General features: G+C 46.9%; 8 protein-coding genes across 8 annotated transcripts; 5 read left to right on the forward strand and 3 right to left on the reverse strand.

Moving 5' to 3' along the window:
* Window positions 1-191: 191 nt before the first annotated feature.
* N7483_003315 (uncharacterized protein) lies at window positions 192-1,409 on the forward strand (the record flags this gene model as incomplete). Its single annotated transcript, XM_057086752.1, has 3 exons — window positions 192-194; window positions 395-1,180; window positions 1,278-1,409. The coding sequence occupies 3 exons, from the start codon at window positions 192-194 to the stop codon at window positions 1,407-1,409; spliced, it is 921 nt and encodes a 306-aa protein (XP_056946581.1).
* Window positions 1,410-2,685: 1,276 nt separating this feature from the next.
* Window positions 2,686-3,663, reverse strand: N7483_003316 (uncharacterized protein; the record flags this gene model as incomplete). The annotated part of the gene is made up of 1 exon (XM_057086753.1): window positions 2,686-3,663. The coding sequence occupies one exon, from the start codon at window positions 3,661-3,663 to the stop codon at window positions 2,686-2,688; it is 978 nt and encodes a 325-aa protein (XP_056946582.1).
* Window positions 3,664-4,364: 701 nt separating this feature from the next.
* Window positions 4,365-5,807, forward strand: N7483_003317 (uncharacterized protein; the record flags this gene model as incomplete). The annotated part of the gene is made up of 1 exon (XM_057086754.1): window positions 4,365-5,807. One exon carries the CDS (start codon window positions 4,365-4,367, stop codon window positions 5,805-5,807), a length of 1,443 nt encoding a protein of 480 aa, XP_056946583.1.
* Window positions 5,808-6,231: 424 nt separating this feature from the next.
* On the reverse strand, window positions 6,232-11,178 carry N7483_003318 (uncharacterized protein; the record flags this gene model as incomplete). The annotated part of the gene is made up of 10 exons (XM_057086755.1): window positions 6,232-6,246; window positions 6,320-6,438; window positions 6,495-7,521; window positions 7,570-8,997; window positions 9,056-9,305; window positions 9,366-9,449; window positions 9,505-10,075; window positions 10,128-10,144; window positions 10,197-10,248; window positions 10,305-11,178. The coding sequence occupies 10 exons, from the start codon at window positions 11,176-11,178 to the stop codon at window positions 6,232-6,234; spliced, it is 4,437 nt and encodes a 1,478-aa protein (XP_056946584.1).
* An 837-nt stretch (window positions 11,179-12,015) lies between these two features.
* On the forward strand, window positions 12,016-12,987 carry N7483_003319 (uncharacterized protein; the record flags this gene model as incomplete). The annotated part of the gene is made up of 3 exons (XM_057086756.1): window positions 12,016-12,278; window positions 12,304-12,923; window positions 12,956-12,987. The coding sequence occupies 3 exons, from the start codon at window positions 12,016-12,018 to the stop codon at window positions 12,985-12,987; spliced, it is 915 nt and encodes a 304-aa protein (XP_056946585.1).
* Window positions 12,988-14,873: 1,886 nt separating this feature from the next.
* On the forward strand, window positions 14,874-15,589 carry N7483_003320 (uncharacterized protein; the record flags this gene model as incomplete). Its single annotated transcript, XM_057086757.1, has 2 exons — window positions 14,874-14,914; window positions 14,971-15,589. The coding sequence occupies 2 exons, from the start codon at window positions 14,874-14,876 to the stop codon at window positions 15,587-15,589; spliced, it is 660 nt and encodes a 219-aa protein (XP_056946586.1).
* A 2,266-nt stretch (window positions 15,590-17,855) lies between these two features.
* On the forward strand, window positions 17,856-18,930 carry N7483_003321 (ribosomal RNA processing 1 family protein; the record flags this gene model as incomplete). Its single annotated transcript, XM_057086758.1, has 4 exons — window positions 17,856-17,904; window positions 17,988-18,095; window positions 18,156-18,855; window positions 18,900-18,930. The coding sequence occupies 4 exons, from the start codon at window positions 17,856-17,858 to the stop codon at window positions 18,928-18,930; spliced, it is 888 nt and encodes a 295-aa protein (XP_056946587.1).
* A 381-nt stretch (window positions 18,931-19,311) lies between these two features.
* On the reverse strand, window positions 19,312-20,969 carry N7483_003322 (uncharacterized protein; the record flags this gene model as incomplete). The annotated part of the gene is made up of 3 exons (XM_057086759.1): window positions 19,312-20,636; window positions 20,738-20,785; window positions 20,840-20,969. 3 exons carry the CDS (start codon window positions 20,967-20,969, stop codon window positions 19,312-19,314), a joined length of 1,503 nt encoding a protein of 500 aa, XP_056946588.1.
* Window positions 20,970-21,092: the final 123 nt, after the last annotated feature.

A 21,092-nucleotide genomic window follows, 5' to 3' on the forward strand; every position in this document is an offset into this window, starting at 1 on the left:
CCAAGCCTGAAGCCTTACATTTCAAAGTACCTACCGATAATAACTTTCATCCCTCTATTTGATTCCGTTCAAGGGTCACCCTCGGTTCAGGATCACGGCTCATCCCGTTACAAAGCTTTTAACTCCACCAGATTACGGCCCCTCTTGATTTCCCCTCCTCCAACTTATGGAGTATCTATACTGCCACCAAGATGGTAAGTCCTTTCCCTCTTCAGATGAGAGAATACATATTCCTGCCATCTACAAGACGGATACAAAAAAAACCGCAGACAAAATCAACCAGAATACCCCAGCTTCATCGGCACATTCCCCCGTCACACGACCTACCCCAAACCCACCGAACCCAGCATCACAAATATCCTCATACCCAGAGATAACTAATAAATAACTCCAGGGCTGCTGCGCCTCAACTGCATCGCGTAATCACGATGACCATGACTCCAGACCCTCAACCCAAGAACACATAACAAGTCCCAATTTGAACACAACCGACCCCTCACCGACCCAAGCAACCCACCGCCAATCCCGCCACACACGGAACCCAAACCTCCCACTCGATCAGCACTATAACGCGCCGATCCGTCCACACAAATGGAGTAGCAAGCGACGAATCTGGACTCGAGCAGCTCTAGATCGCGAACGGCGCGAATTCTTCGAAACCCGGGTCACAGGGCAAGCGGAGATATGGGCCGCGGTGCAAACAGCTATCACACTGATGCAAAACGGGGATCTCGCAACAGCACAAAGTATCCTCGATGCAGCGGGCGTCACAGTTCCAACGGGAGATCTATGTCAAGGATGCTACGATGAACAAGGTGTGCTGTATCGACTACCTCAGTGCATCGTCACCGACCCGGAGAATATAGCTCCTAACTCGGGACTGGGTTCGCGATCGCGTGCGGAATATTTGGGTGAGGATACGGAGACTGAGAGACAAGAGGAGGAGGATATGGAGGGACTATCGGATGGGAAACTGGCGACGGATGATGCGTCAGGTGATGAGCTCATACAATCTGCGCATGATTTGGAGCGCAGGAGGGATGAGAAGGGGAAGACAAGGGAGAGAGATTTGATCCGGGTTTTGGCGAGGTTGAGTGATGGTGGGCGGGATCTAGTGCTTCTCATTGGGAAGAATCAGAGTGTGGGTTTCCTGGCGAGGAAGGTGCATCAGGAAGCTGGGGTGAGTATTCTTTCCTTTCCACGTGGGCTGATACTTGATTCCAACCTTGGAAGACGGTGTGGTATTTCTGGATGGATCAATTCTGACATTGGAATAGATATCGAATAATCAGCGTATCCGCATTGCCTATCTTGGTCATATGTTACGAGAGCATGAGTCTCTGGTTGATCAAGGCTGGAAGACTGGGCATGTCATCAATGCTCTAGTTGTTTCCAAGAAACCTGTATGACATTTGGTCTCAGTATCATATATTGGACCATTTGTCTCAGGGTTTTATTCACCTCCATTTACCCTCCTTTATGTTATGTTTGTTTGCAGCGTTATGGCGTTCATCATCTTGCCTTGCATAATACCCCAACTGCCCTTTCTTCCTTTTATCTGTTAATGATTATGATACGATCTATTTCACTTACGGGCTGGCTTCTTGATTTAACAGCTAATGTTGAGATACCTGCTGTCCTAATAGCACCTAGCTTATAAGTTAGTAATCTGTTCAGCTTATACGTGAATTCAAAGTACGATTTATGATTTACTCTTCCAGGTAGCTAAGTAGTTTAGACAAAACAACATCTATGCTTAATATAGTCCACCTTGAAGATCCAATTGATAAGATAACGGGTTAAGATTGGAATTGTAAATTAAAAAAAATTGCAAAAAGACAAAAAAGAAATGTGCATCATCCGTGAATCGAACACGGGCCTCGTCGATGGCAACGACGAATTCTACCACTAGACCAATGATGCTAGTTGATGTAAGCAACTCCAACTTTTGACTACATAATCCTAATAGCTTATTTCAATAAAGTCCTTTCCAAGGTTGTGCACTTCTCGGGAGCCTTCAAATATTCTGTTGTCAATACCCCCAGGTTTAATATTCAAGTTGAAACATTCATCACTCAAGTGCCCACCTGAGATAATCCAGGGCTAGCAATTAAAATTGTACATGACTTTGGAAGAAGTTCGATGTCTCAACTGCTAGTGTGAACTTCAAACTTGAATTGAAGTTCAAGAGTTCCTAGTATGTAATACCATGGTGCTGAGGCAGATATATACAACTTCAAGTTCAAGCACTTGAGTTGAACCGTTGGCACCTGGGCAATTACCAGTGGAATTTCTCGATGAAATATGAAAAGACTACCACTTCCAACGTGAACATTTGAAGGTTCAAATGTTCACACATGCATGTGCAAAATCTTAGCTACTACCTACGTACCTATGTAGGTAGGTAGGTAGTGGTACTACCTAGTAGGTAGTAGTTTTGAATCAATGATGATAATACTACTACTACTACATGTACTATTCCAAGTTACTAGCAGGTATGAAAATGCGAGTCGTGTACATATATGTATTCAAAAGAAACCCCATTTGAAAAGAAACTTCGGGTAAAGAAATGGAAACTTTGAAACAACTTGAACACATGGGTGCCGGCTGCATAATGCACTCGTGGAATTCAAGTCCACGGGTTCATGCACATGCATACATAATTCAGGGCTAGAAGTATGGATCTCACAGCAAATCCTGAAGAGAAAATGATAATTTCTCTTCATCACGAGCCACCGCCTCAATAGTCCATTTCCACAAATCCTCTTGCTTAGCCTCATTGTAGCTATCCTGACTCGATTTGATCTCCTTTCTCCCTTCGAAATAAGCACCACTAATACCCTCAACATCAGAACTAACAGCCAGTCTCATCAACGCCTCTCCAGATTGCCGTGGTGTATGGATATTCGAGGATATCAAAACACGCATCAGAGGAATCAAGCATGGTGCGATTTTATACCAAAGAAACTGCTCAATTTTGCTTGCATTTCGAATAAGTCCCGTCCCAGGCATCAGTCCCGGACAAGTGGCATTCACAGTCCAATGATTCCCAGTCTTCTCATTGATCTTCACGAAGCGGCGGTGCAACGCATACATGTACAACACGTTGGCTAATTTGGTATTTGTGTAATGTTGTCGGCCATTTCCGTGTGTGTACTTAGGCAGTGGATGCGCAAGCTCCGCAGCAGAGTGATAAAATGCTGAGGGCATACCAGTTTTCTGCGCTGGGTCATGGGTTCCACTCGCTGTAATTACGACACGGGCCGTGGAAGCAAGATATGGTCGGAGAAGCGAGAACAGGAGAGCATGGCCGACATGGCTTACAGCAAATGTCTTTTCGAAGCCATCATCTGTGTACTCGGCGGCACCGGGAAATTGAAGAGCTGCATTACAGACAAGCGAGTATAACGGAGGAAGGTTCTTCGCTTCCCAGTCCGTGGCGAATGAGCGCACCTGGGAGAGACTTGAGAGGTCAAGTCGCATGAAATGGACGTTGCCGTGTCCCAGGAGTTTGTTGATAGTCTCGGCAGCACCGTTATCAGTTCGGGAGGCGATGATGATTTGATAGGTTGGGCATTCGCGAGCTATGGCTAGGGCGCACTGGTATCCTAGACCGGTAGTGCCACCGGTGACAAGAACACTGCGTTGAAACTTAGAGGACATTTGAAAGAGTGTAGTAGGTAGTGTTTTGAACAAGAAAAATCGGACTAGCAAAAGGTGTCCAGGTGAGAGTGTTAGTCAATTCAATGGTGAAGATGCGACAAAATGGGGGAGCAGGCTCATTAAATAGTTGAGAATTTTTTGAAGCTCCGTTGTCTACATTAGCAAGAAATTCTTCAGTCGGTTAGATTATTCCTCCGCAATATTGAAAGCTTAGAAATAAAGGTGATATGTATATAGAAGCGATATAAAATCCTATTGTAAGTAGAACGGCACCGGCGAAATGGACTCCTTCCATTGGCTCATTCCGGACAAGATCAGAGTAAAGCTTCAGATATGAGATATAAGACTCTAGAATCATTTGCGTAATAAAATGTGGATCATAATCTAGCTTTAATCGGATAGATTCAGTTAGAAGGAATTAGGCTGCTTTGATACCTGATGATATACATACTTCGCACTCTCTCGTCTCCACTTTTTATAGTGTAGAACCGCACCGTCAGATTCAGGAATTATGATTGGACGGGAAACTATTAGCGGGGACGTCAACGGAGACTATCATCTTGCCTTGTTCATCTCACCGTGTCACCTTCTCATTTCTTTTTTTCTCCCTCATCCATATACTATCTTCATACATGTTTCTAATCCCTTCTGTTATTTTTGGTTTCAAAATATCGGAGATATAGAAGGTTTCTTAGCTCCACATGCCCGCCACAAGGAGTCGCGGGTTGGCATCTAGACCCCAAAACGAGGCAAAAGATAGCCGTGATGAACACCTCCCGCCTCCCGCAGAACTGTTGAAGTATCTTCAGAAGTATGAAGTCTTGATATGTACCTGTTGTAGGCATGCGATAAAACCCGGTGGTATCGTTCGACACCTGAAAGAGATCCATCATCTCCAGAATGAACATCGAAGGCCATATACTTTATACGCAAGCAACTTCAAGCTGAAAAAACCAGAAGATGTTTCTGATCCACAGGATCAGGATTTCCCCATGTCATATCTTCCACTTGAACAAGGGTGGAGATGTCGCGCCCCGGGCTGTGACTACCTATGCGTCTCAACCAAACGCATGGAGACACACTGGCCCTCGAAGCACGGCTGCAAGGGTGATCCAAACTGGGACTGGACTCCAACTCCAATCCAGACGTTTTTCAGAGGCAACATGCTACGCTATTTTACCACTAAGGAGGAAACCCATCTCAACCAGACCCCACAAAACCTCCCTGCTGCATCGAACTTGATTCAAAAAATGCGAAACAGATACAGAATCGATGCAATCGACTCTCTAACACTGGAACACTACTTTTATTCATCCTATCGGAGCTTTTCCAAACCAGGCCAAACAGAAGGAGTCTGGCTCAAAGTTGTAGCAGACCTTACATACCATCATCTCTTCCTTTTACATGGCATCCTGGCCTGCACAGCATTGCACATGGCACATCTATATCCAGCCCAGCGAGAAATGTACATCATAAGAGCATACTCCCACCAGGATACAGCACTCCCGATATTCCGCAATGAGCTCAATCACCCAACAGCAGAGAACTGTGACGCTATAATGGCGTTCGGTTATCTACTTATAGTATTCTCGTTTGCAACGGAGCTTGACAACAGCCAGAATTCTCTTTTGCTTATTAACGATCCATCAACTGAAACCGGGCAAGACCAATTAATCCTCCCACAGTGGTTGCATTTTATCCGATGTGGTTGTGAAATGCTGAACGAGGTCTGGGATCGAATTGAAGCCGGGCCAGCAAGAGCCCTTGCTTATGCCTGGGAAATTGAGCTTAATGTCGGTGATAGCAAATTGCCTTACCTGGAGCACTTCATGTCCATTGTTCCGCATGATGGATCATGGTCGGAAGATGTTATTTCTGTTTATCGGGATGGCGCGAGTGCATTGGCGGATGCATTTGCTTATATGGACCGAGATACGACCCAGGTTGATGTTAGTACGTGGAATATCCTGGGTCTTTGGTGCGTGCGTCTGGAAAACGAGTTTTACGATTTGATATTTCAGAGACATCCTGGCGCACTGATTCTGCTTGCATATTATTGTGTTATTATGAAGCGGATGGAGACGTGCTGGTATTTTGGGGGGAAGGCCGGCGAGGTTGATCGCTTCTATCAGAGATGTGCTTGATGAAAAGTGGCAGCCTTATTTGCAGGATGCAGCAGATCAGGTTATGAGTCCTCTGAGAAGCATCTCTACAATGCTATCTTAAAGACATAATGCATCTGCTTAGAGTTGCGCATAAAGCACTAATAGGTTGCTGCATCCAGTAGCAAGATGAAAAACAAGAACATTTTGAAATGAAGCAGTTTAGTAGATGGATAAAACCACAAGTCAGGAAATGTAATAACTCGAGGAATTCCGAGATCAGGCTACTCAATAGATCATATACAAGTACTCCGTACCTTGGGATATGGACTCAGGCCTTCAAGTTCTCGTTTCCAAGAGTTGATCCTTATCCCTACCAAGATACTATTCATATCCTAGCACTGCCAGTGGGATACAGATGGTAGTAACATCCGGCATAACACTACAAACTCAAACCAGACGACCATTACTCGCCTCTTCCCTTGAGGTGTCTGACCAGATCGACGTTTGAACACACGGCATAGCAATGAGGCACCTTGTTTTACACCACGAACCAAGGAAGTAGGGCTGTAGTGCTTGACACGGAACATGTAGTACATCAACACAGTGCCGCAAATATTGAAGCCGATGTAGACCCATCCGAGGCCATAATTCCGCCAACGCTCACTGTAGTCTGTATCGTCGTTAGTAATTGATTGTTAGAAGTACGAGATACAAGAAGAAATTTACAGATGTTGCTTGCAGCCAAGTACTGATCAGCATTGGACAGTTGACAGTATTCACAACTACTCGTGGCAGTCGGATTGTAAAGTTCGCCACCAGAAACCTTGAGATAAGGATTCAAATATTCCCCACAGCTCATCCCAGATGGAGGATTAAACACATTCAACTCGGCTGCGGCACAGTGAATCGCTCTACCATGCAGTCCTGTGGCTGTAACTCCAGCAATGAGGTATGTCAGTGGAGAGGCCCGATACATGAAAATCCAGTATCCAGGTAGGGCGCTTGGTGCTTGCATGACACCGTTGAAGGTAAGTGTCATAATGAACATCAGCGTGGCAATAGTACCACCAGTTTCAGCATCTGGCAAAGCCGAGATCACCAGTGCCGCAAAGGTGGACGTGAAAATGTAAAATTGAACCACGAATAGAAGCATCAGGCCTTGCCGGTCTGGTGCTTGATCAGCTCCATAAATTGCGAAATAGTAACAGGCCCACGCAATAACGCCGGCAAAGACCTGGTAGGGGATCTCGACGATGACGTTTGCAATCAGAAACGCAGCCCATGAGTAGGCCTTTGAAGGTCGCTCGCGCACTTCGTAGAGAGATCTTTGGATGACAAACTTCGGCATGATCGACTGAACAAGTGTGGAGAAGATTGAACATAACATGAATGCGGAGAAGATGACGTCTTGAAATCCCTGCAGGGTGCTATCGGATTTGAAGAAGGTAAAGCCAATGAATAAAGAAGATAGGGTTGCTAGCATGATCTTTGCCCAGACGTACGAGGGCTCGCGCCAAAAGGACTGGAATGACCGATGGGTGACATACAAAAGCTGGTACGCGAAGGGCATAGCATACTCGTCCTGGTGAGTAACTTCTTGATTGCTTATAGCGGAAGCCCGTTCTTCGTGGATTCGGTTAAGCTCAGCTTGAACTTCTTTCGCTTCCTTGCTCTCGTTCCACACAATGGACCAGTCCTTTGTGGCTTTACCGGATGCTCCAGCACCAATAATCTCAAGCATATACTCCGCAGGCTATTTTTTGTTAGTATTGTAATAACCCAAAGAGTGAAGTAAACTTACATTCTCCGAGGATCCACAAACGCGAGCACCATTGCCTTCGAAGTAGTCCAAAAGAGTTCTAGACTGATCTCCAATTTCACCAAAATAGACTGTCTTTCCACCACTGGCGAGGAATAAGAGACGATCGAATTCCTGGAAAAGGAGGGCACTTGGCTGGTGAATCGTGCTGAGAACTGCTTGACCATGCTGAGCCAGCTTCCGCAAAAAGGAGCAAATAGCCCAAGAGCTTTGCGAGTCAAGTCCACTGGTTGGCTCATCTAAGAAGATAAGAAGAGCAGGTTTTGCAGCCAGCTCAACGCCGATTGTCAATAGCTTTCTCTGCTCAACATTGAGACCCTCGCCTGGAGCACCAACAACGGCATCTGCAAAGTCTTGCATACCAAGCATATTGATGACATCCTCAACGTACTCATATTTCTCCTTCTTAGAGACGGATTTGGGCTGCCGCAGCATCGCACTGAAACGAAGAGCTTCCCTCACTGTTGTTGTGGGGAGATGAAGATCCTGCTGTTGAACGTAACCTGTTTTTCTTTGGAAGCTGGTATCAAGTGGCTTGCCGTTGACAAGCATATCACCTGTTACAACACCAATTGACACGCGTTTTGCTAAAACATCCAGCAATGTAGTCTTTCCAGCACCGGAAACACCCATAAGAGCCGTGAGGGTCCCAGGCTTGACCCACCCAGAGACATTATCAAGAAGACGTCGTTGTCCACCTTTCACTGGAATATCATAGCAGACATTGCGCCACGTAAAGACATCATGTTGCGATGGAATAGCAGAAGTTTCATTCTTTTCATTCTCAGGAGCCTTTGCAGCTGGAGTGATTTCCGCCGAACTATCACCCCCATTCTCTAGGTGCCGAAGATGGGCGGGCACATGTCCTCTCCGAAAGACGAGATACTCCGCTGTAGAGGAAGTTGAAGAGTTCAACTCCGAGGCGAGGAGATAAAGAGCCATGAAGAATATCCAGAAGCCGATCAAAATGCCGAGGTTCCTCCATTCGTGAGCATAGGTGTAGGAGTACTGAGTTTCGATGTAGGAATCACCCGAGACTGTTCTCTCTCCTGCAACAGCGCCTCGCACAGAGCAGATAAATGAATCCCCTGATAGACTAGGGTAACCTGGTACAAATTGAGAGCATTCGAATCGGCGACCGTGAAACTCGTTGGCGACTAGCGCTTCGAATGTGTAAAAAATTGGATTTATCCAGCGGATCCAGCTGAACCAAGGAATTTTAGCCATTTCAGGCGCTGTGATCACAAAGCCCGTGTAGATGACGATTGCCAATACAATAACACCCGCCATAGACATAGCTTGAGCGAGAGTCTTGGTTGATGCAGCGAGGGTTCTAAAAATTCCTGACATGGCGAGGGTGCTGAGAAAAGTGAAGAGGAAGAATATGAAGAATTGAGAAGGTTCATAGCGCTTGAAGTATTTGTTAGCATGAAATGGTTGATTACATCCAAAGTGAATCGCAACTTACCAAGCCAGCTAAGAAGTAGAAAATGATGTTGAAAACCACAGCTGACACAAGCTTCACTGGTATGTCGGCGACAATACCTCCTAAAGCTTCAGTGAAAGGGTGCACAAAAGCGTAGGAAGCTTGTTTCTCGATGATGGGTCGTTGGTCGTAAAGGGAATTGATCTCCGTGATACTGATGAGAGCGTTCATCAAGACAGCGAAAAACATTGCGGCGCCTTTACTCTGGAAACCAGCAGAGGCATTAGGGGTTCTGAATGTGTGAGTACGTCTTTATTTTTCAGCTTTTCTAACCGAGAGACTGTCAACATACCCGAAATAAATTGAACCGATAATCAATGACATGACAATTCGGCCAATGACAGTTGTCAATGTAGAGGGCTTGTCATTCCAGATCCTATGATAGTTAGAAAAACCATCATGCATACTTGTGCGGAAGAGACACAACAGACCGTTGATAAGCTCGCTTCACACACAGACGAACCTGCATAGGGACAGTGATGATATAAGGACTCTTGGGGCGAGCATGCTTTGCCTGCCGAAGCCTTTTTGTCTCATCAAAGTCCTTTTCAGCAGTACCTCCCAATGGGTAAGCCTCATGATATTGCGATATCTCCTTCTTCAACTCTGTGTAATGATAGCTGTTCTTCCAATATTTCTCAAAGTCATCAGGGGTGCGAGGAACTTTGTTCTCCATTCCGTCCCGAGCCTTTCGCTCAGATGGGTTAGTGACTGATGTAAGGAAGTCCCCTGTTGTCTGTCGAAGTGGACAATCCCAGCCCATCTCGATAAAATATTCACGGGCCTCACTGCATCTCCCGAAGAAAATCTGCCGGCCTTCACACAAGACAATCACTTTGTTGAAGACGTCATAAATTGCCTGCGAGGCCTGGTAGATGGCAACAGCATGGCAGCTACTCGTGAGATTGGCAGAAACTCGTAGGGATTTGACAAATTCAAGAGCACTTGCAGAGTCCAGGCCGCGAGTACTGTTGTCCCATGCACCAACAGGGGCTCCAGACACTAATAGTTATTAGTATATGAATAAAGATACAGGCGAAATAAATCGACATACAAGCCATTTCAGCAATACTATATCAAGTCAGTAACTTAGAAGATTTTTTAGAGACAATAAATGACATACCTGACACGCTTCCGTTCACCACCTGAAACACCTCGAATGTAGTCGTCGCCGACTAGACAGATGTAAGTCAGCCTTTTGTAATATAGATATCAACGTATATGAATATACCCTTCGTGTTGTATGTGTGGCTCAAGCCGAGCACGGCCATTGCGACCTGGGTAATCTTCTGCGCATACTGCGTCCGTGAGATACCGCAGAGGCGATTCCCCGGGGTTCTAGCAGCAGCAGCAAATTCAAGCGTTTGGCCTACAGTGAGATGAGGAAAATGTTTGTCAACTTCCTGGTTGTACAATACCTCTCCCTTAAACTCCTTGTGCATCTTTTCCATAGGAATACCATTGAACTGGATATCAGACTCCTTTCCAACCTTCAGCCCATGCAATTCCCCAGAAAGAGACTTGAGAAAAGTGGAACAGCCACTGCCTGGTCGACCCAGCACAATAAGTAGCTCTCCACTCTTGAGCACTCCGTCAAAATTTCGCAAAATCTGCTTTTGTGGTGTATGCCTTGCGAAAGAGAGGTAATTCTGTGGACGGAACGGAGCCAGCGGAATTGAGCCCACATTGTTCTGATACTGTAGAGCAGAGCCAGTCCCTGAGATATTGAGGTTTTGAAAAACGACACCAGTTGATTTTCTTAAAGGCAATCCCTCTCGATCCATCATCTTCAACATCATTCGAGCCCATTTGTAATGGTCAAACTGGTCGCTAGTCGGATCAAGAATAGGGTCACCTAGCTCGAGGCCTTCTAATGTGTCTTTCCGCTCGACAGTGGTCATTCCACTGAGAGTGGAATCAGCCATTTGATGTCGAGGAAAGTTTGATGCGATGCGACCTAGTTCTTCGCGGTCTTCGGGACGCATATGCTCGAACACGGTTCGGTCATCTTTTGGTAATGCTTCGGAGCTTCCATGGGATATTCGGTGCGTTTCTGGGGCGGAGCTTGCTTCAGAGATCTCGGAATCGCCATCCTGTTGAGCCATATTGATGAATGTGGGAGGTGAAAGCAAAGGAAACTCTGGAAATGGTAACACAAGTGAGAGGGAGTAGGTAAACTTGGAGAGCGAAAGACCATGTCCTGTTTGACCACTGGAATACCTGGGTGCCAAAGAGTACAAGGCACTAATTTTCGTGCAATTGAGATTTTAAATCAATAAAAGTCAGATCCCCTGAGCCACAGATTTCCTAAAAATGGAATCAGGTCTACTCCACTGCTATATGGTAGTGTTGTACAGTCATGATGTCAAGATCGGGATCTCATCCAGACAAATACTACCTCAACTGTCGCAAGAACATCCATCGAGATATGCCAACTAGTCTGGTATCCAAGCCGAGAATCATGTATAATGAAACGGTGATGCCAAGCGTATTTCAAAAATGAATCAGCATCAGCATGTTTAAATGTTCATAGAGGTCTAGATAATCATCGGTCTGATCTATACAATGTTGACACCTGAGGCCAAAATATATGTGTCAGCCAGTTCAGTGTCGTGTCTCCACACGGCAGAACTGAGCCAATCATAATCCCACTGGAACAGAGCACGCTGATTGGTCGAACCAGAATGGTCACATGACCAATCACGTGTCTTGAGTCCGGCAGATGTTTATGTGCGATAGTGATAGGATGAGAGAAAATCAGACTTGTATTACATGCCATCTAGACCGCCTACTACGTACAGAAAGAGTCTGTTAGTTATGAGCCCGGTTTAGTTCGACAGTGAAGCTATTCAGAATTTCCATAAGAACCTCGTCGTCGCATACGTCGTCGTTCCCTCTCCGAATAAGGTGCCCTGTCCCCTGAGTGCGGTCTTCGTGCAGCAATGGACGGTGTAGCAGTCTCCGCAACGGCCAGCAGCGTCATGCTGAAGAGTGAGGCCAATTGGACTCACTGGATCTCATCGATTGAGAACATCGCTGACACGTATCATGTATGGGACGTGTGCGACCCCGAATTGCCAGAAGAACAAGTGCAATTCAACCTGATCGTCAAGCCCGTACGGCCACATCGACCGCTGCACCCAAGCAGGGTCCCTGGTGCGCAGCCGGACGAGGCTGACGACCCCCCCAGACGTGAAAAAGTCACGTAAGATTGCCAACGCAGCCTGGAGATATTACCAGGATGAATTGGATGAGTATGATCGTGATTATAAGGCTTGGATTCAGCAAGATACTAGCCTAATCGCTATTGGCAACCAGATCATCGCAAGACTGGATGTTTCACACCATACCCTTATCAATGGCGCCGGCTTCAGCTCACCATACGCGAAGCTAGTGAAATTGAAAGAGATTTTCGGTCGTACAAGTGCAAGACCGTATGAATCATGGTGTAAGTGGTCATGTATGAAGATGGTTGGACCCCCTAAGAGAGCTATGGGACTGCAAGCCTTTGATAGGTGGTATGAGGCCTGGAATAAGCAGAGGATAGAAGTTATTGGTTATAAAATAGAGACCAAGGAGCTCCATCCACTGGCTTTCATCCATGCTGTGAAGGATGTCGATCGTATCTGGTGGCAGAGCAGATTCGAAGACGTGCGGGATAATTACAAGGCCCATACTGTCGAGAATTTGGCGGCAAGCTTGCGTGCTACGCTCGCTGAGTATCACCAGACGACATCCTCAACATCTCCATCGCAAGCGGCGTTCGCAACGAATGAACCAACACTGCAAGGCCAGACCCAACAACAGAAGAAAAGAACCGACCAGCCTAGTAACAAGACAGGGCAGTCGGGTAATGCAACGAAACAATCAGAGAATAAACAGCAGCTCTCAGAGCAAAAGCCAAAGAGGTATAGCCTATGCCCGTGCGGTCGTGGTACTCATCGATGGTATAAATGTTGGGATATCAGACCTGAAATCCGTCCGGAAGGCTATATTCCCACCAAAGAAGGAGTTGAGAATGTACGCAAGGCCATGGAAAAGGATCCTGAACTCAAGAAGGGGATTGAAAACATGCTTGGAGATGCTATGAAGGATGTCTTTATGACTGTAACATCGGTGGAGCCGATCACATACGAAGACATCAGTATCCACTCAGCATTCCACACTTCTGCAGGCAACGACATCAAGGACCAATGGGTGATTGACTCTGGCTCTTCTGTCCATGTCTGTAATGATAAAACTCGATTTATGGATTTTGAGGAGGCCACTATACGCCTGCGAACAGGCAATGGCTATACACCAGCAGTTGGACGTGGTACAGCATGGTTTATTGGAATGGACCCAGTGACAGGTGAGAAACGCAAGTTTACACTGTCAAATTGTCTGTATTCGCCAACATTCCACTGTAATTTGATATCAGTATCAAAATTGGAGGAAAAGGGTGCTCACTGGGATATGGGGAACCATTGCTTTGTACGTGATGGACAGCCGATGTTCGCCACATACCGTGATAAAGAGCAAGGACTGTATCTCTGTCACGCCCCATCTACAGATCCGCGAGCATTTGAGAAATATGCTATGAGCATGTGTGTACGGGAGACAGTGAGGGAGGAGCCCCTACTGCCTATGATACATGCATATGCTGTACAGACCTCAAAGAGAAAATGACTACAGGGCGGAGCTGCTGAGGTGTGGCACCGACGACTAGGTCATGTCTATCGCGAATCGATAAGCATGCTACCACAATTTGTCGACGGTGTACGTGTTGATGAGAATAAGGACAAGATCAATAGTGTCACCAGTAGCTCAACAATGTGCGAGGTCTGTCAGCTGGCTAAGGCGCAGCGTCAAATATCACGTCGAACTATTGGAAAACACTACGGACCGCTTGGAAGAGTCTATTTTGATCTGATTCAAATGCCAGCAGGCTATAATCGACATCAATGGATTACTCACTTCTATGTTGAGGGTATACGGTTTTATTGGAGCAAGACACATAAGTTCAAGAGCGAGGTTCAAGACTGTATACGAGAGTTTCATACATTCGCCATCAAGTGGCTGAATATGCCTATACGAGTGTGGCACTCGGACAACGAGAGATCAGTTGACGAGAATACACTACGTTACCTAACGTTCATGGGCTTTATACACACGTTCACAGTACCGTACTCGCCAATAATGAATGGACCAGCTGAACGATCAGGAGACGTTATAATAACATTCACAAGATGCCTCCTGATGGAGGGGAAACTCCCAAAACAACTGTGGCCCGAGGCACAGGCGACAGCAGTATACTTGCTGAATCGTACACCAACAAAGCTTGATAATGGCTCATGGATTATTCCATGGGAGCTTGCACGTAGCTTTGTGGCGCCAGCAGAGAGAACAAAGGTGAACATTGCAAATGTCAAGATATATGGATCGTTAGTGTACTGCAGGATAGCGCCTGAGAGCGTGGAGGGTTATGACAAGAAGCTTGATTCAAGAGCAGAAGTAGGCTTTCTTGTGGGCTATGTAGCTTTAAATATGTGGAAGATATGGTTCCCACATAGGAAGATACATAACAGCAAGTTTATGGGCAAGGTTGAATACGTACGTGACGCTGTGTTCGATGAAACACGACGTTATCACCCTGGACTGCCAAGATATCAGCCTGTTGCTATGCCAGAACAACTGCCTGAGGCGACAGTGGTTTTAACAGATGAATACTTAGCCGTGCTGAGGCAGGGGCTGGATGAATCTCTCGGTGTACGACAGAGACAAGATCAGCGCCAGCGACATGAGGATCCACTGAATGGAGATGATAGGACCGGACAGCAGCGAAGTATACCGCAATCTAGCGTAACGGAATATCCTATAGTTGCTAGCGAGCCTGCTAGGACTAGGGATAACGTTAGTGAGCAAGCCCTAGCGAGAGATGAGAGCCAAAACGAAGTTCAAGATCAGGTGACATATAGGTCAGATGATCTATTCCGGCTAGGCCAATCAGAGGCTACCGTTTATAGTGAGTTGCAATCAACAGAACTCAGCAAAACTGGACCACTACCATCACCTGATCCCTCGATATCTCAGGGGCTTGATCAAGCGACTCCAGCACGTGACCAAGGGCTTGGCCATGACTATTTTGAACGTTCAGAGACGCCTGTAGCCACACCGTCAGCAATACCTAGAGCTTTCCCTGAAGTTACATCAACTACACCACCGTACACACCTGCGCAGACGTCACCACCACCAGAGAACGCTACAGCGACATCAGGAGATGCTATGGTGATCTCAAGGGACGCTATAGTGACTCCAGAACGAACGTCGTTAACTCAGGAAGGTGTTGATTTTCTTCGTGATCGACCAATACCACGTCAGACCGATATTCGAGTGGATCCAGTTCCATTTCCCATCAGACAGCAACGATACAGTACAGGGGTAGACCGTGTAGACGTTGACCGTGCAGACGTCGACCCAGCTCATATCATTGAGGGGAAGAGGAAACGTGTGCAGAAGCGTGATCCAAGCTATTAATACGCTAATATAGTGATGGAAGATCATGATGTAGTGATGACAGACCTTGATATGGCCATGATGGACATGAGCATGATAGATTCGGACATAATGGCTCCAGAACCAGCAGAGTTCTTGCAAGCTTTTGCAACCAATATGTTTACAAAGCAGAACGAGCAACATCGAGACGAACTCCCACCGCCGCCTAGGTTCTATAAGGATGTGTTTAAGCACATGTATAGGGACGCATGGATCACCGCGATGAGAAAAGAATTGGACTCGTTAGAGAAAATGGGGACCGCGGAGATCGTTGACCGTCCAAAGGACCGTGGACTGCAAGTATTACCGCTGATGTGGGTGTTTACCTACAAATTTGATGCGAATGGTTTTCTTTTGAAGCATAAGGCAAGAATATGTGTGCGTGGAGACCTACAAACTGTGTCAACTGAAGAGAAGAAGGCTGCAACGTTAGCAGCACGTACAGCGAGAATGTTGTTCGCACTTGTGGCTGCGTACAATCTCGATTTAGTACAGCTTGATGCTGTGAACGCGTTCCTAAACTCACCGATAGGCGATGATGTCTATGTTGCACTCCCTGAAGGGGTGAAGAAGGCTGGGAAATGCTGGAGACTGCTTAAAGCACTATATGGCTTGAGAGTTGCGCCGAAACTGTGGCAAAAGGAAGCATCACGAGTGCTGTTGTCCCTAGGACTACACCAGGTAGCAGAGGATCCCTGTGTGTTCGTCACAGACGGTCTGATTGTGTTCTTCTACGTTGATGACATTCTGATTACGTCAAGAAAAGAATCCAAAGATGACGCAAGGAGGCTACATGATCTACTCAATAAGCAGTGGCAATTGACCGATCATGGGGAGGCAGAATGGTTCCTGAACATCAGGATTATACGCAATAGAAAGGCAAGGAAACTTTGGCTCGTTCAGGACAGCAACATCACAGCAATGGCAGTCAAGTTTAACCTCACAGACCATGTTGTGAAGTTCCCTGGACGGCCAGGAAACCTAGAGCCATACGCATTAATGGCGTCGCCAGCGTCGATAAAAGAGTATCAACAGAAGGTTGGATCAGTGAACTTTCCCACGACAATGACTCGTCCAGACGCGTCGAAGATGGCCTCGGTTGTAGCCCAATTCATGACGAATCCAGGGCCAGATCACCATGCTGCCGTTGATCATCTGATTCGATACTTATACACCACCAGATTCCTTGCAATCGAGTACAGTGCGACAGAACCAGCTGTTATGGTGTCTACTGACGCTTCATATGGTGACCACGCTGATCGAAAGAGCTCATCTGGATATATTTGTCAGATATTTGGTGGACCAGTGGACTGGAAAGCGTCCAAGCAACGTACAGTGACGACGTCAACTACTGAAGCTGAGCTGCTAGCCATGGCTGACGCCGGAAAGACTGTCGAATGGTGGCAACGACTATTCGAACGGATTCAGTTCAATCCCGGTGGCCCTATCACTATGAGATGTGATAACCAACGGACGGTGAACCTGATCACATCCGAACTGCCGTTGGACACAAAATTGAGACATGTCGATATTCAAGGACATTGGGTACGCCAAGAGGTGCAAGCTGGACGGCTGCACGTTGAATGGGTACCTACGAACGATATGGTTGCTGATGGATTGACGAAGATCCTGCCCAGGCAGAAACACGAGAACTTTTTACGTCTCCTGAGGCTCAAGGATGTCGAAGACCTGATCGACAGTGACCCTGAAGGGTGATATGAACACGTTGAAAAGCGAGATGGACGGGGGCGTTGGGGGCGTTGCCAGCGAGGCAGAACGTACGTTCCGGTCGACCCTGCGGGCTAGTAACGACAACAACGTGTAGAAGTGTTTATTTGAGGTGTTTTCTTGATCTGTATGCAGCAGCGACAGCGAGGTGTTGCAGCTGAAGGGGTGTGTCAGCCAGTTCAGTGTCGTGTCTCCACACGGCAGAACTGAGCCAATCATAATCCCACTGGAACAGAGCACGCTGATTGGTCGAACCAGAATGGTCACATGACCAATCACGTGTCTTGAGTCCGGCAGATGTTTATGTGCGATAGTGATAGGATGAGAGAAAATCAGACTTGTATTACATGCCATCTAGACCGCCTACTACGTACAGAAAGAGTCTGTTAATATGGTGGTTGATTAGATAAGATAATGCAAACAGTGCAAATCATACAAACCATACAAACCCAATCGCAGTATCAGAAATTATTTTTTATCGCATCTTGAAGCTTCAACGAACCCGCAATTGACCAGCACCATGGCGGATATTCAGAAGACTCCCTTTGTGAGGGACCTCGCCTCAAGCGGTAAGAATATCCACCGGAATATCTTGCACATCGCAAGAAACATACACTGATCAGGGGCAAAAATATCTAATAATTATCTTCAGATCGCAAAACCCGCGACAAGGCCCTCGAGTCCTTGACATCATTCCTCCGCGCGCGCAATGATTTAAAGCTCCTAGATATGGTCAAGCTCTGGAAGGGTCTCTTCTTCTGTATGTGTTCATATCTTGCTCTATGCCCCGTCTTGCCTACCAAATACTAATGATGTACAGGCGTCTTCCACTCTGACCGCCCACTCACTCAACAAGCTCTCGCTCGTGCCCTCTCCTACTCTATTGTTCCTTCTCTCCCTCATGCCACACTGCACCGCTTCCTGCGCGCTTTCTGGATCACTATCGGCCGAGACTGGCACTCCATTGACCGTCTACGACTGGACAAGTACCTTTACCTGGTCCGTTGCTACGTCGGTGTCGCATTCGAGGTCCTCCTGAAGGGCAACAAGAGCACAAAAGCCGATAGCAAGAAGCGCAAGCGCGAAGACTCAAAAAAGAAGGGAACTGGAAAGAAGCAGAAGAAGGGCGTCGAGGAGCAGGCAGACGATGCCGCAGACGATGACAAGACCGGCGAGGCGGATGGAAAATGGGAGGATCTCTCAGCTTACATTGATATAATTGAGCAGGGCCCACTTTGCCCCGTGAACTTCGATCCCGATCAGCCTGAAGAGGATCTCGAAAAGGACTTCATTCCCATGCCCCATGGTCCAGACGGGTTGAGGTATCATGTTATGGATATCTGGATTGACGAGTTGGAGAAGGTTCTGGAGTTCGAGGGCGAGGAGGGAGAGCGCAAGATTAAGGGTGATATTCCTATTGAGCTGATCCTACGGCCGTTGGAGAAGCTGCGTACCGAGAGTCAGTTCAAGCCTGCGCGGACAAGAGCTATTGAGACTCTGGATGACGATCGGTTGATTGAGTGGGAGTGCGCACTCGGGTCAACCCTGATGATGAGGTTGACAGCGATGGCGAGTGGGGTGGTTTTGATGATTAGATGTCATACTTGACATTGCAATTCCATGTACAGCATTTCCTAGCGAGACTACGAATACACTTAAAAAGTTGGATTTTTTGGCATCAGTTGCTAGTAGAAGTACTACAAGTGCCCCGCCTATTATTGATTGACTGTAGGAAATGGGTATTAATATAAATAGCAGTATTCTCTAACATTTGGATACACCCAGGAAGCTGTACTAATTCGCGATAACTAGCCACCACGCACAGGGATCTAGTCGCAGCCGAAGCTCAACAAAAAAAAGCATATAGGTCTTTGCAAAAGGGTATAGAAGAAATGGCAAAGACCCGACAAAGTAAGAATGTACCAACCCGAAACAAAAAATCACATATGACATTGAAAGACCCTTACGAAAAACACTCAAGGTCCAAAGGATTCAAGGTGAGTGCCCGACTTGGTCAAAACCGTGGCCAAACCCTGATGAATCTCACACTGGAACGCTTGGAATGGAAGCCCCTCACCATCAACGCTAATAGCGCCATTCTCATGGCGAGGCACAAGACGGTACGCAAGAGCCTTGTGATAATTCACCTCTTTCCTGTCGAAGAACTTCGCCTTGGGGATCTCGTCCATCAAATCGAGTGACCTCCAGCGGCCAACACTATTATCAATAGTGAGGACATCCATAAGTCCATCATTTGGCCATGTTGCAGGGAAGAAGTTCTTGTCACTGCCAATAGTAGGAACATTTCCAGCCATGAAAACTCCCATAGTCTCACCCGGAAGAACCGTCCAGTCGTCAGGGACATCGCCAGACATTCCACCGTACTTCAATTCAGGTAGAGCTGGGTCCTTCTCGGCGGCTTCGACACGGATTCGATCAGCTTCAGGATCATACTCTTGAGCTGCAAGCTTAGCGTAGCGATCCTTCATTTCCTGCTTATCAGCAGTTACGGCCTTCACTGCAAGATCGCAAGGGCAGCCCTCATGCGCCATCAGGCTCTTGAAGAAACCATACAAGAATCGAAGCTCGCCCATCCATCGCAAATGATCTGTATGAAGGTCCGCTTCCGCAATGATGCCAGTAGCTTGGAAAAGGAATGAAAGGAACCGCGTTCCATCCGCCTGGGACACAGAGACGAGGTCCAAAGGAGTACGAATACCCTTCACAGTAGCCAATGCCGCAAAGGAGACGTTGCGATTATCAGCAAAGCAGTTCAAAGTCAATGCATTGGCAGATCCACCTGGAAGAAGCGAGACTGCCAGCTTCGCCAATGCAGCTCGTGCATCAGGTCGCTTGGAAAATCCTTGGAAGACCTCGTTGACAAGACCATCGCCCGAGCAGCAGACAACCGCGTCGTAGGCGTTGGCATCGAGCTTCTCCATAATTTCCACCGCGTGTCCCTGGTACTCGGTAGTTTGTACATCCACCTCACATCGTGCAGCAGCAAAGACTGGCGCAGCGTAAGTTTCATATAAAGAGACAGCGTTTGATTTTCCGCCGCATGGGTTGATCAAAACCTTGAGTCGCTTTCTCTGCTGTGAATTCTTGTATGCAAGATCGAGAAGTTTGCCAACCCATTTGGATGCTTCCACCGTTTCTTCATCGGTAAGAGGATATGTGAGAGGGGTTATGGTAACGCCGTTTGTTTTGCCCGGGACCGCGTAGGTGATGGTAAGCTCAGAGCTTGTCACTTGGGCGTCCACGATATTATAGAGGGAGACAACATGCTTTGTCTTTGGTTCTATAGAAAATAAATATTTCAATTAGCCCCGTCAGATGGACATCTACCATAGCGCGCGCTAGGCTTTGGTGGTCAGAGGAAGATTCAAGGTCTTAGCTTACTTGAAAGTAGCCCGCAACAGCCCCGGCCCGATTTGGGAGAACGGTCGTCTGCATCGGTTAAAAGAGGTTCTGGTTCCGGTACATGGGTTGAATGCAGCCTACCGGCGACCACGAGAGAGTCAGCTCCAAGGGTTAAAGAGACGGATTTCGCGACGCGCAAGGTCAAGTCATGCTGCAGTGTTTCTGACTGCGGCGCCGAGTCAGGAGACGTCGTTTTATTAAGAGACGTCATTTGTGGATATAAAATAATTGAAAAGCTCAAATAATCAAATCAGAATTCTTTAAGGATATTTGTAAAGAAAGAAAGGGCGCCAGAAGGGCGAAATTAACGATAGTAATATGGGGTAAGATATGA

This window comes from Penicillium malachiteum (genome assembly GCF_028827825.1).
Source record: "Penicillium malachiteum strain IBT 17515 chromosome Unknown utg000002l:1.0-8849297.0:1.0-8852440.0, whole genome shotgun sequence".
Classification (NCBI taxonomy): Eukaryota; Fungi; Ascomycota; class Eurotiomycetes; order Eurotiales; family Aspergillaceae; genus Penicillium; species Penicillium malachiteum.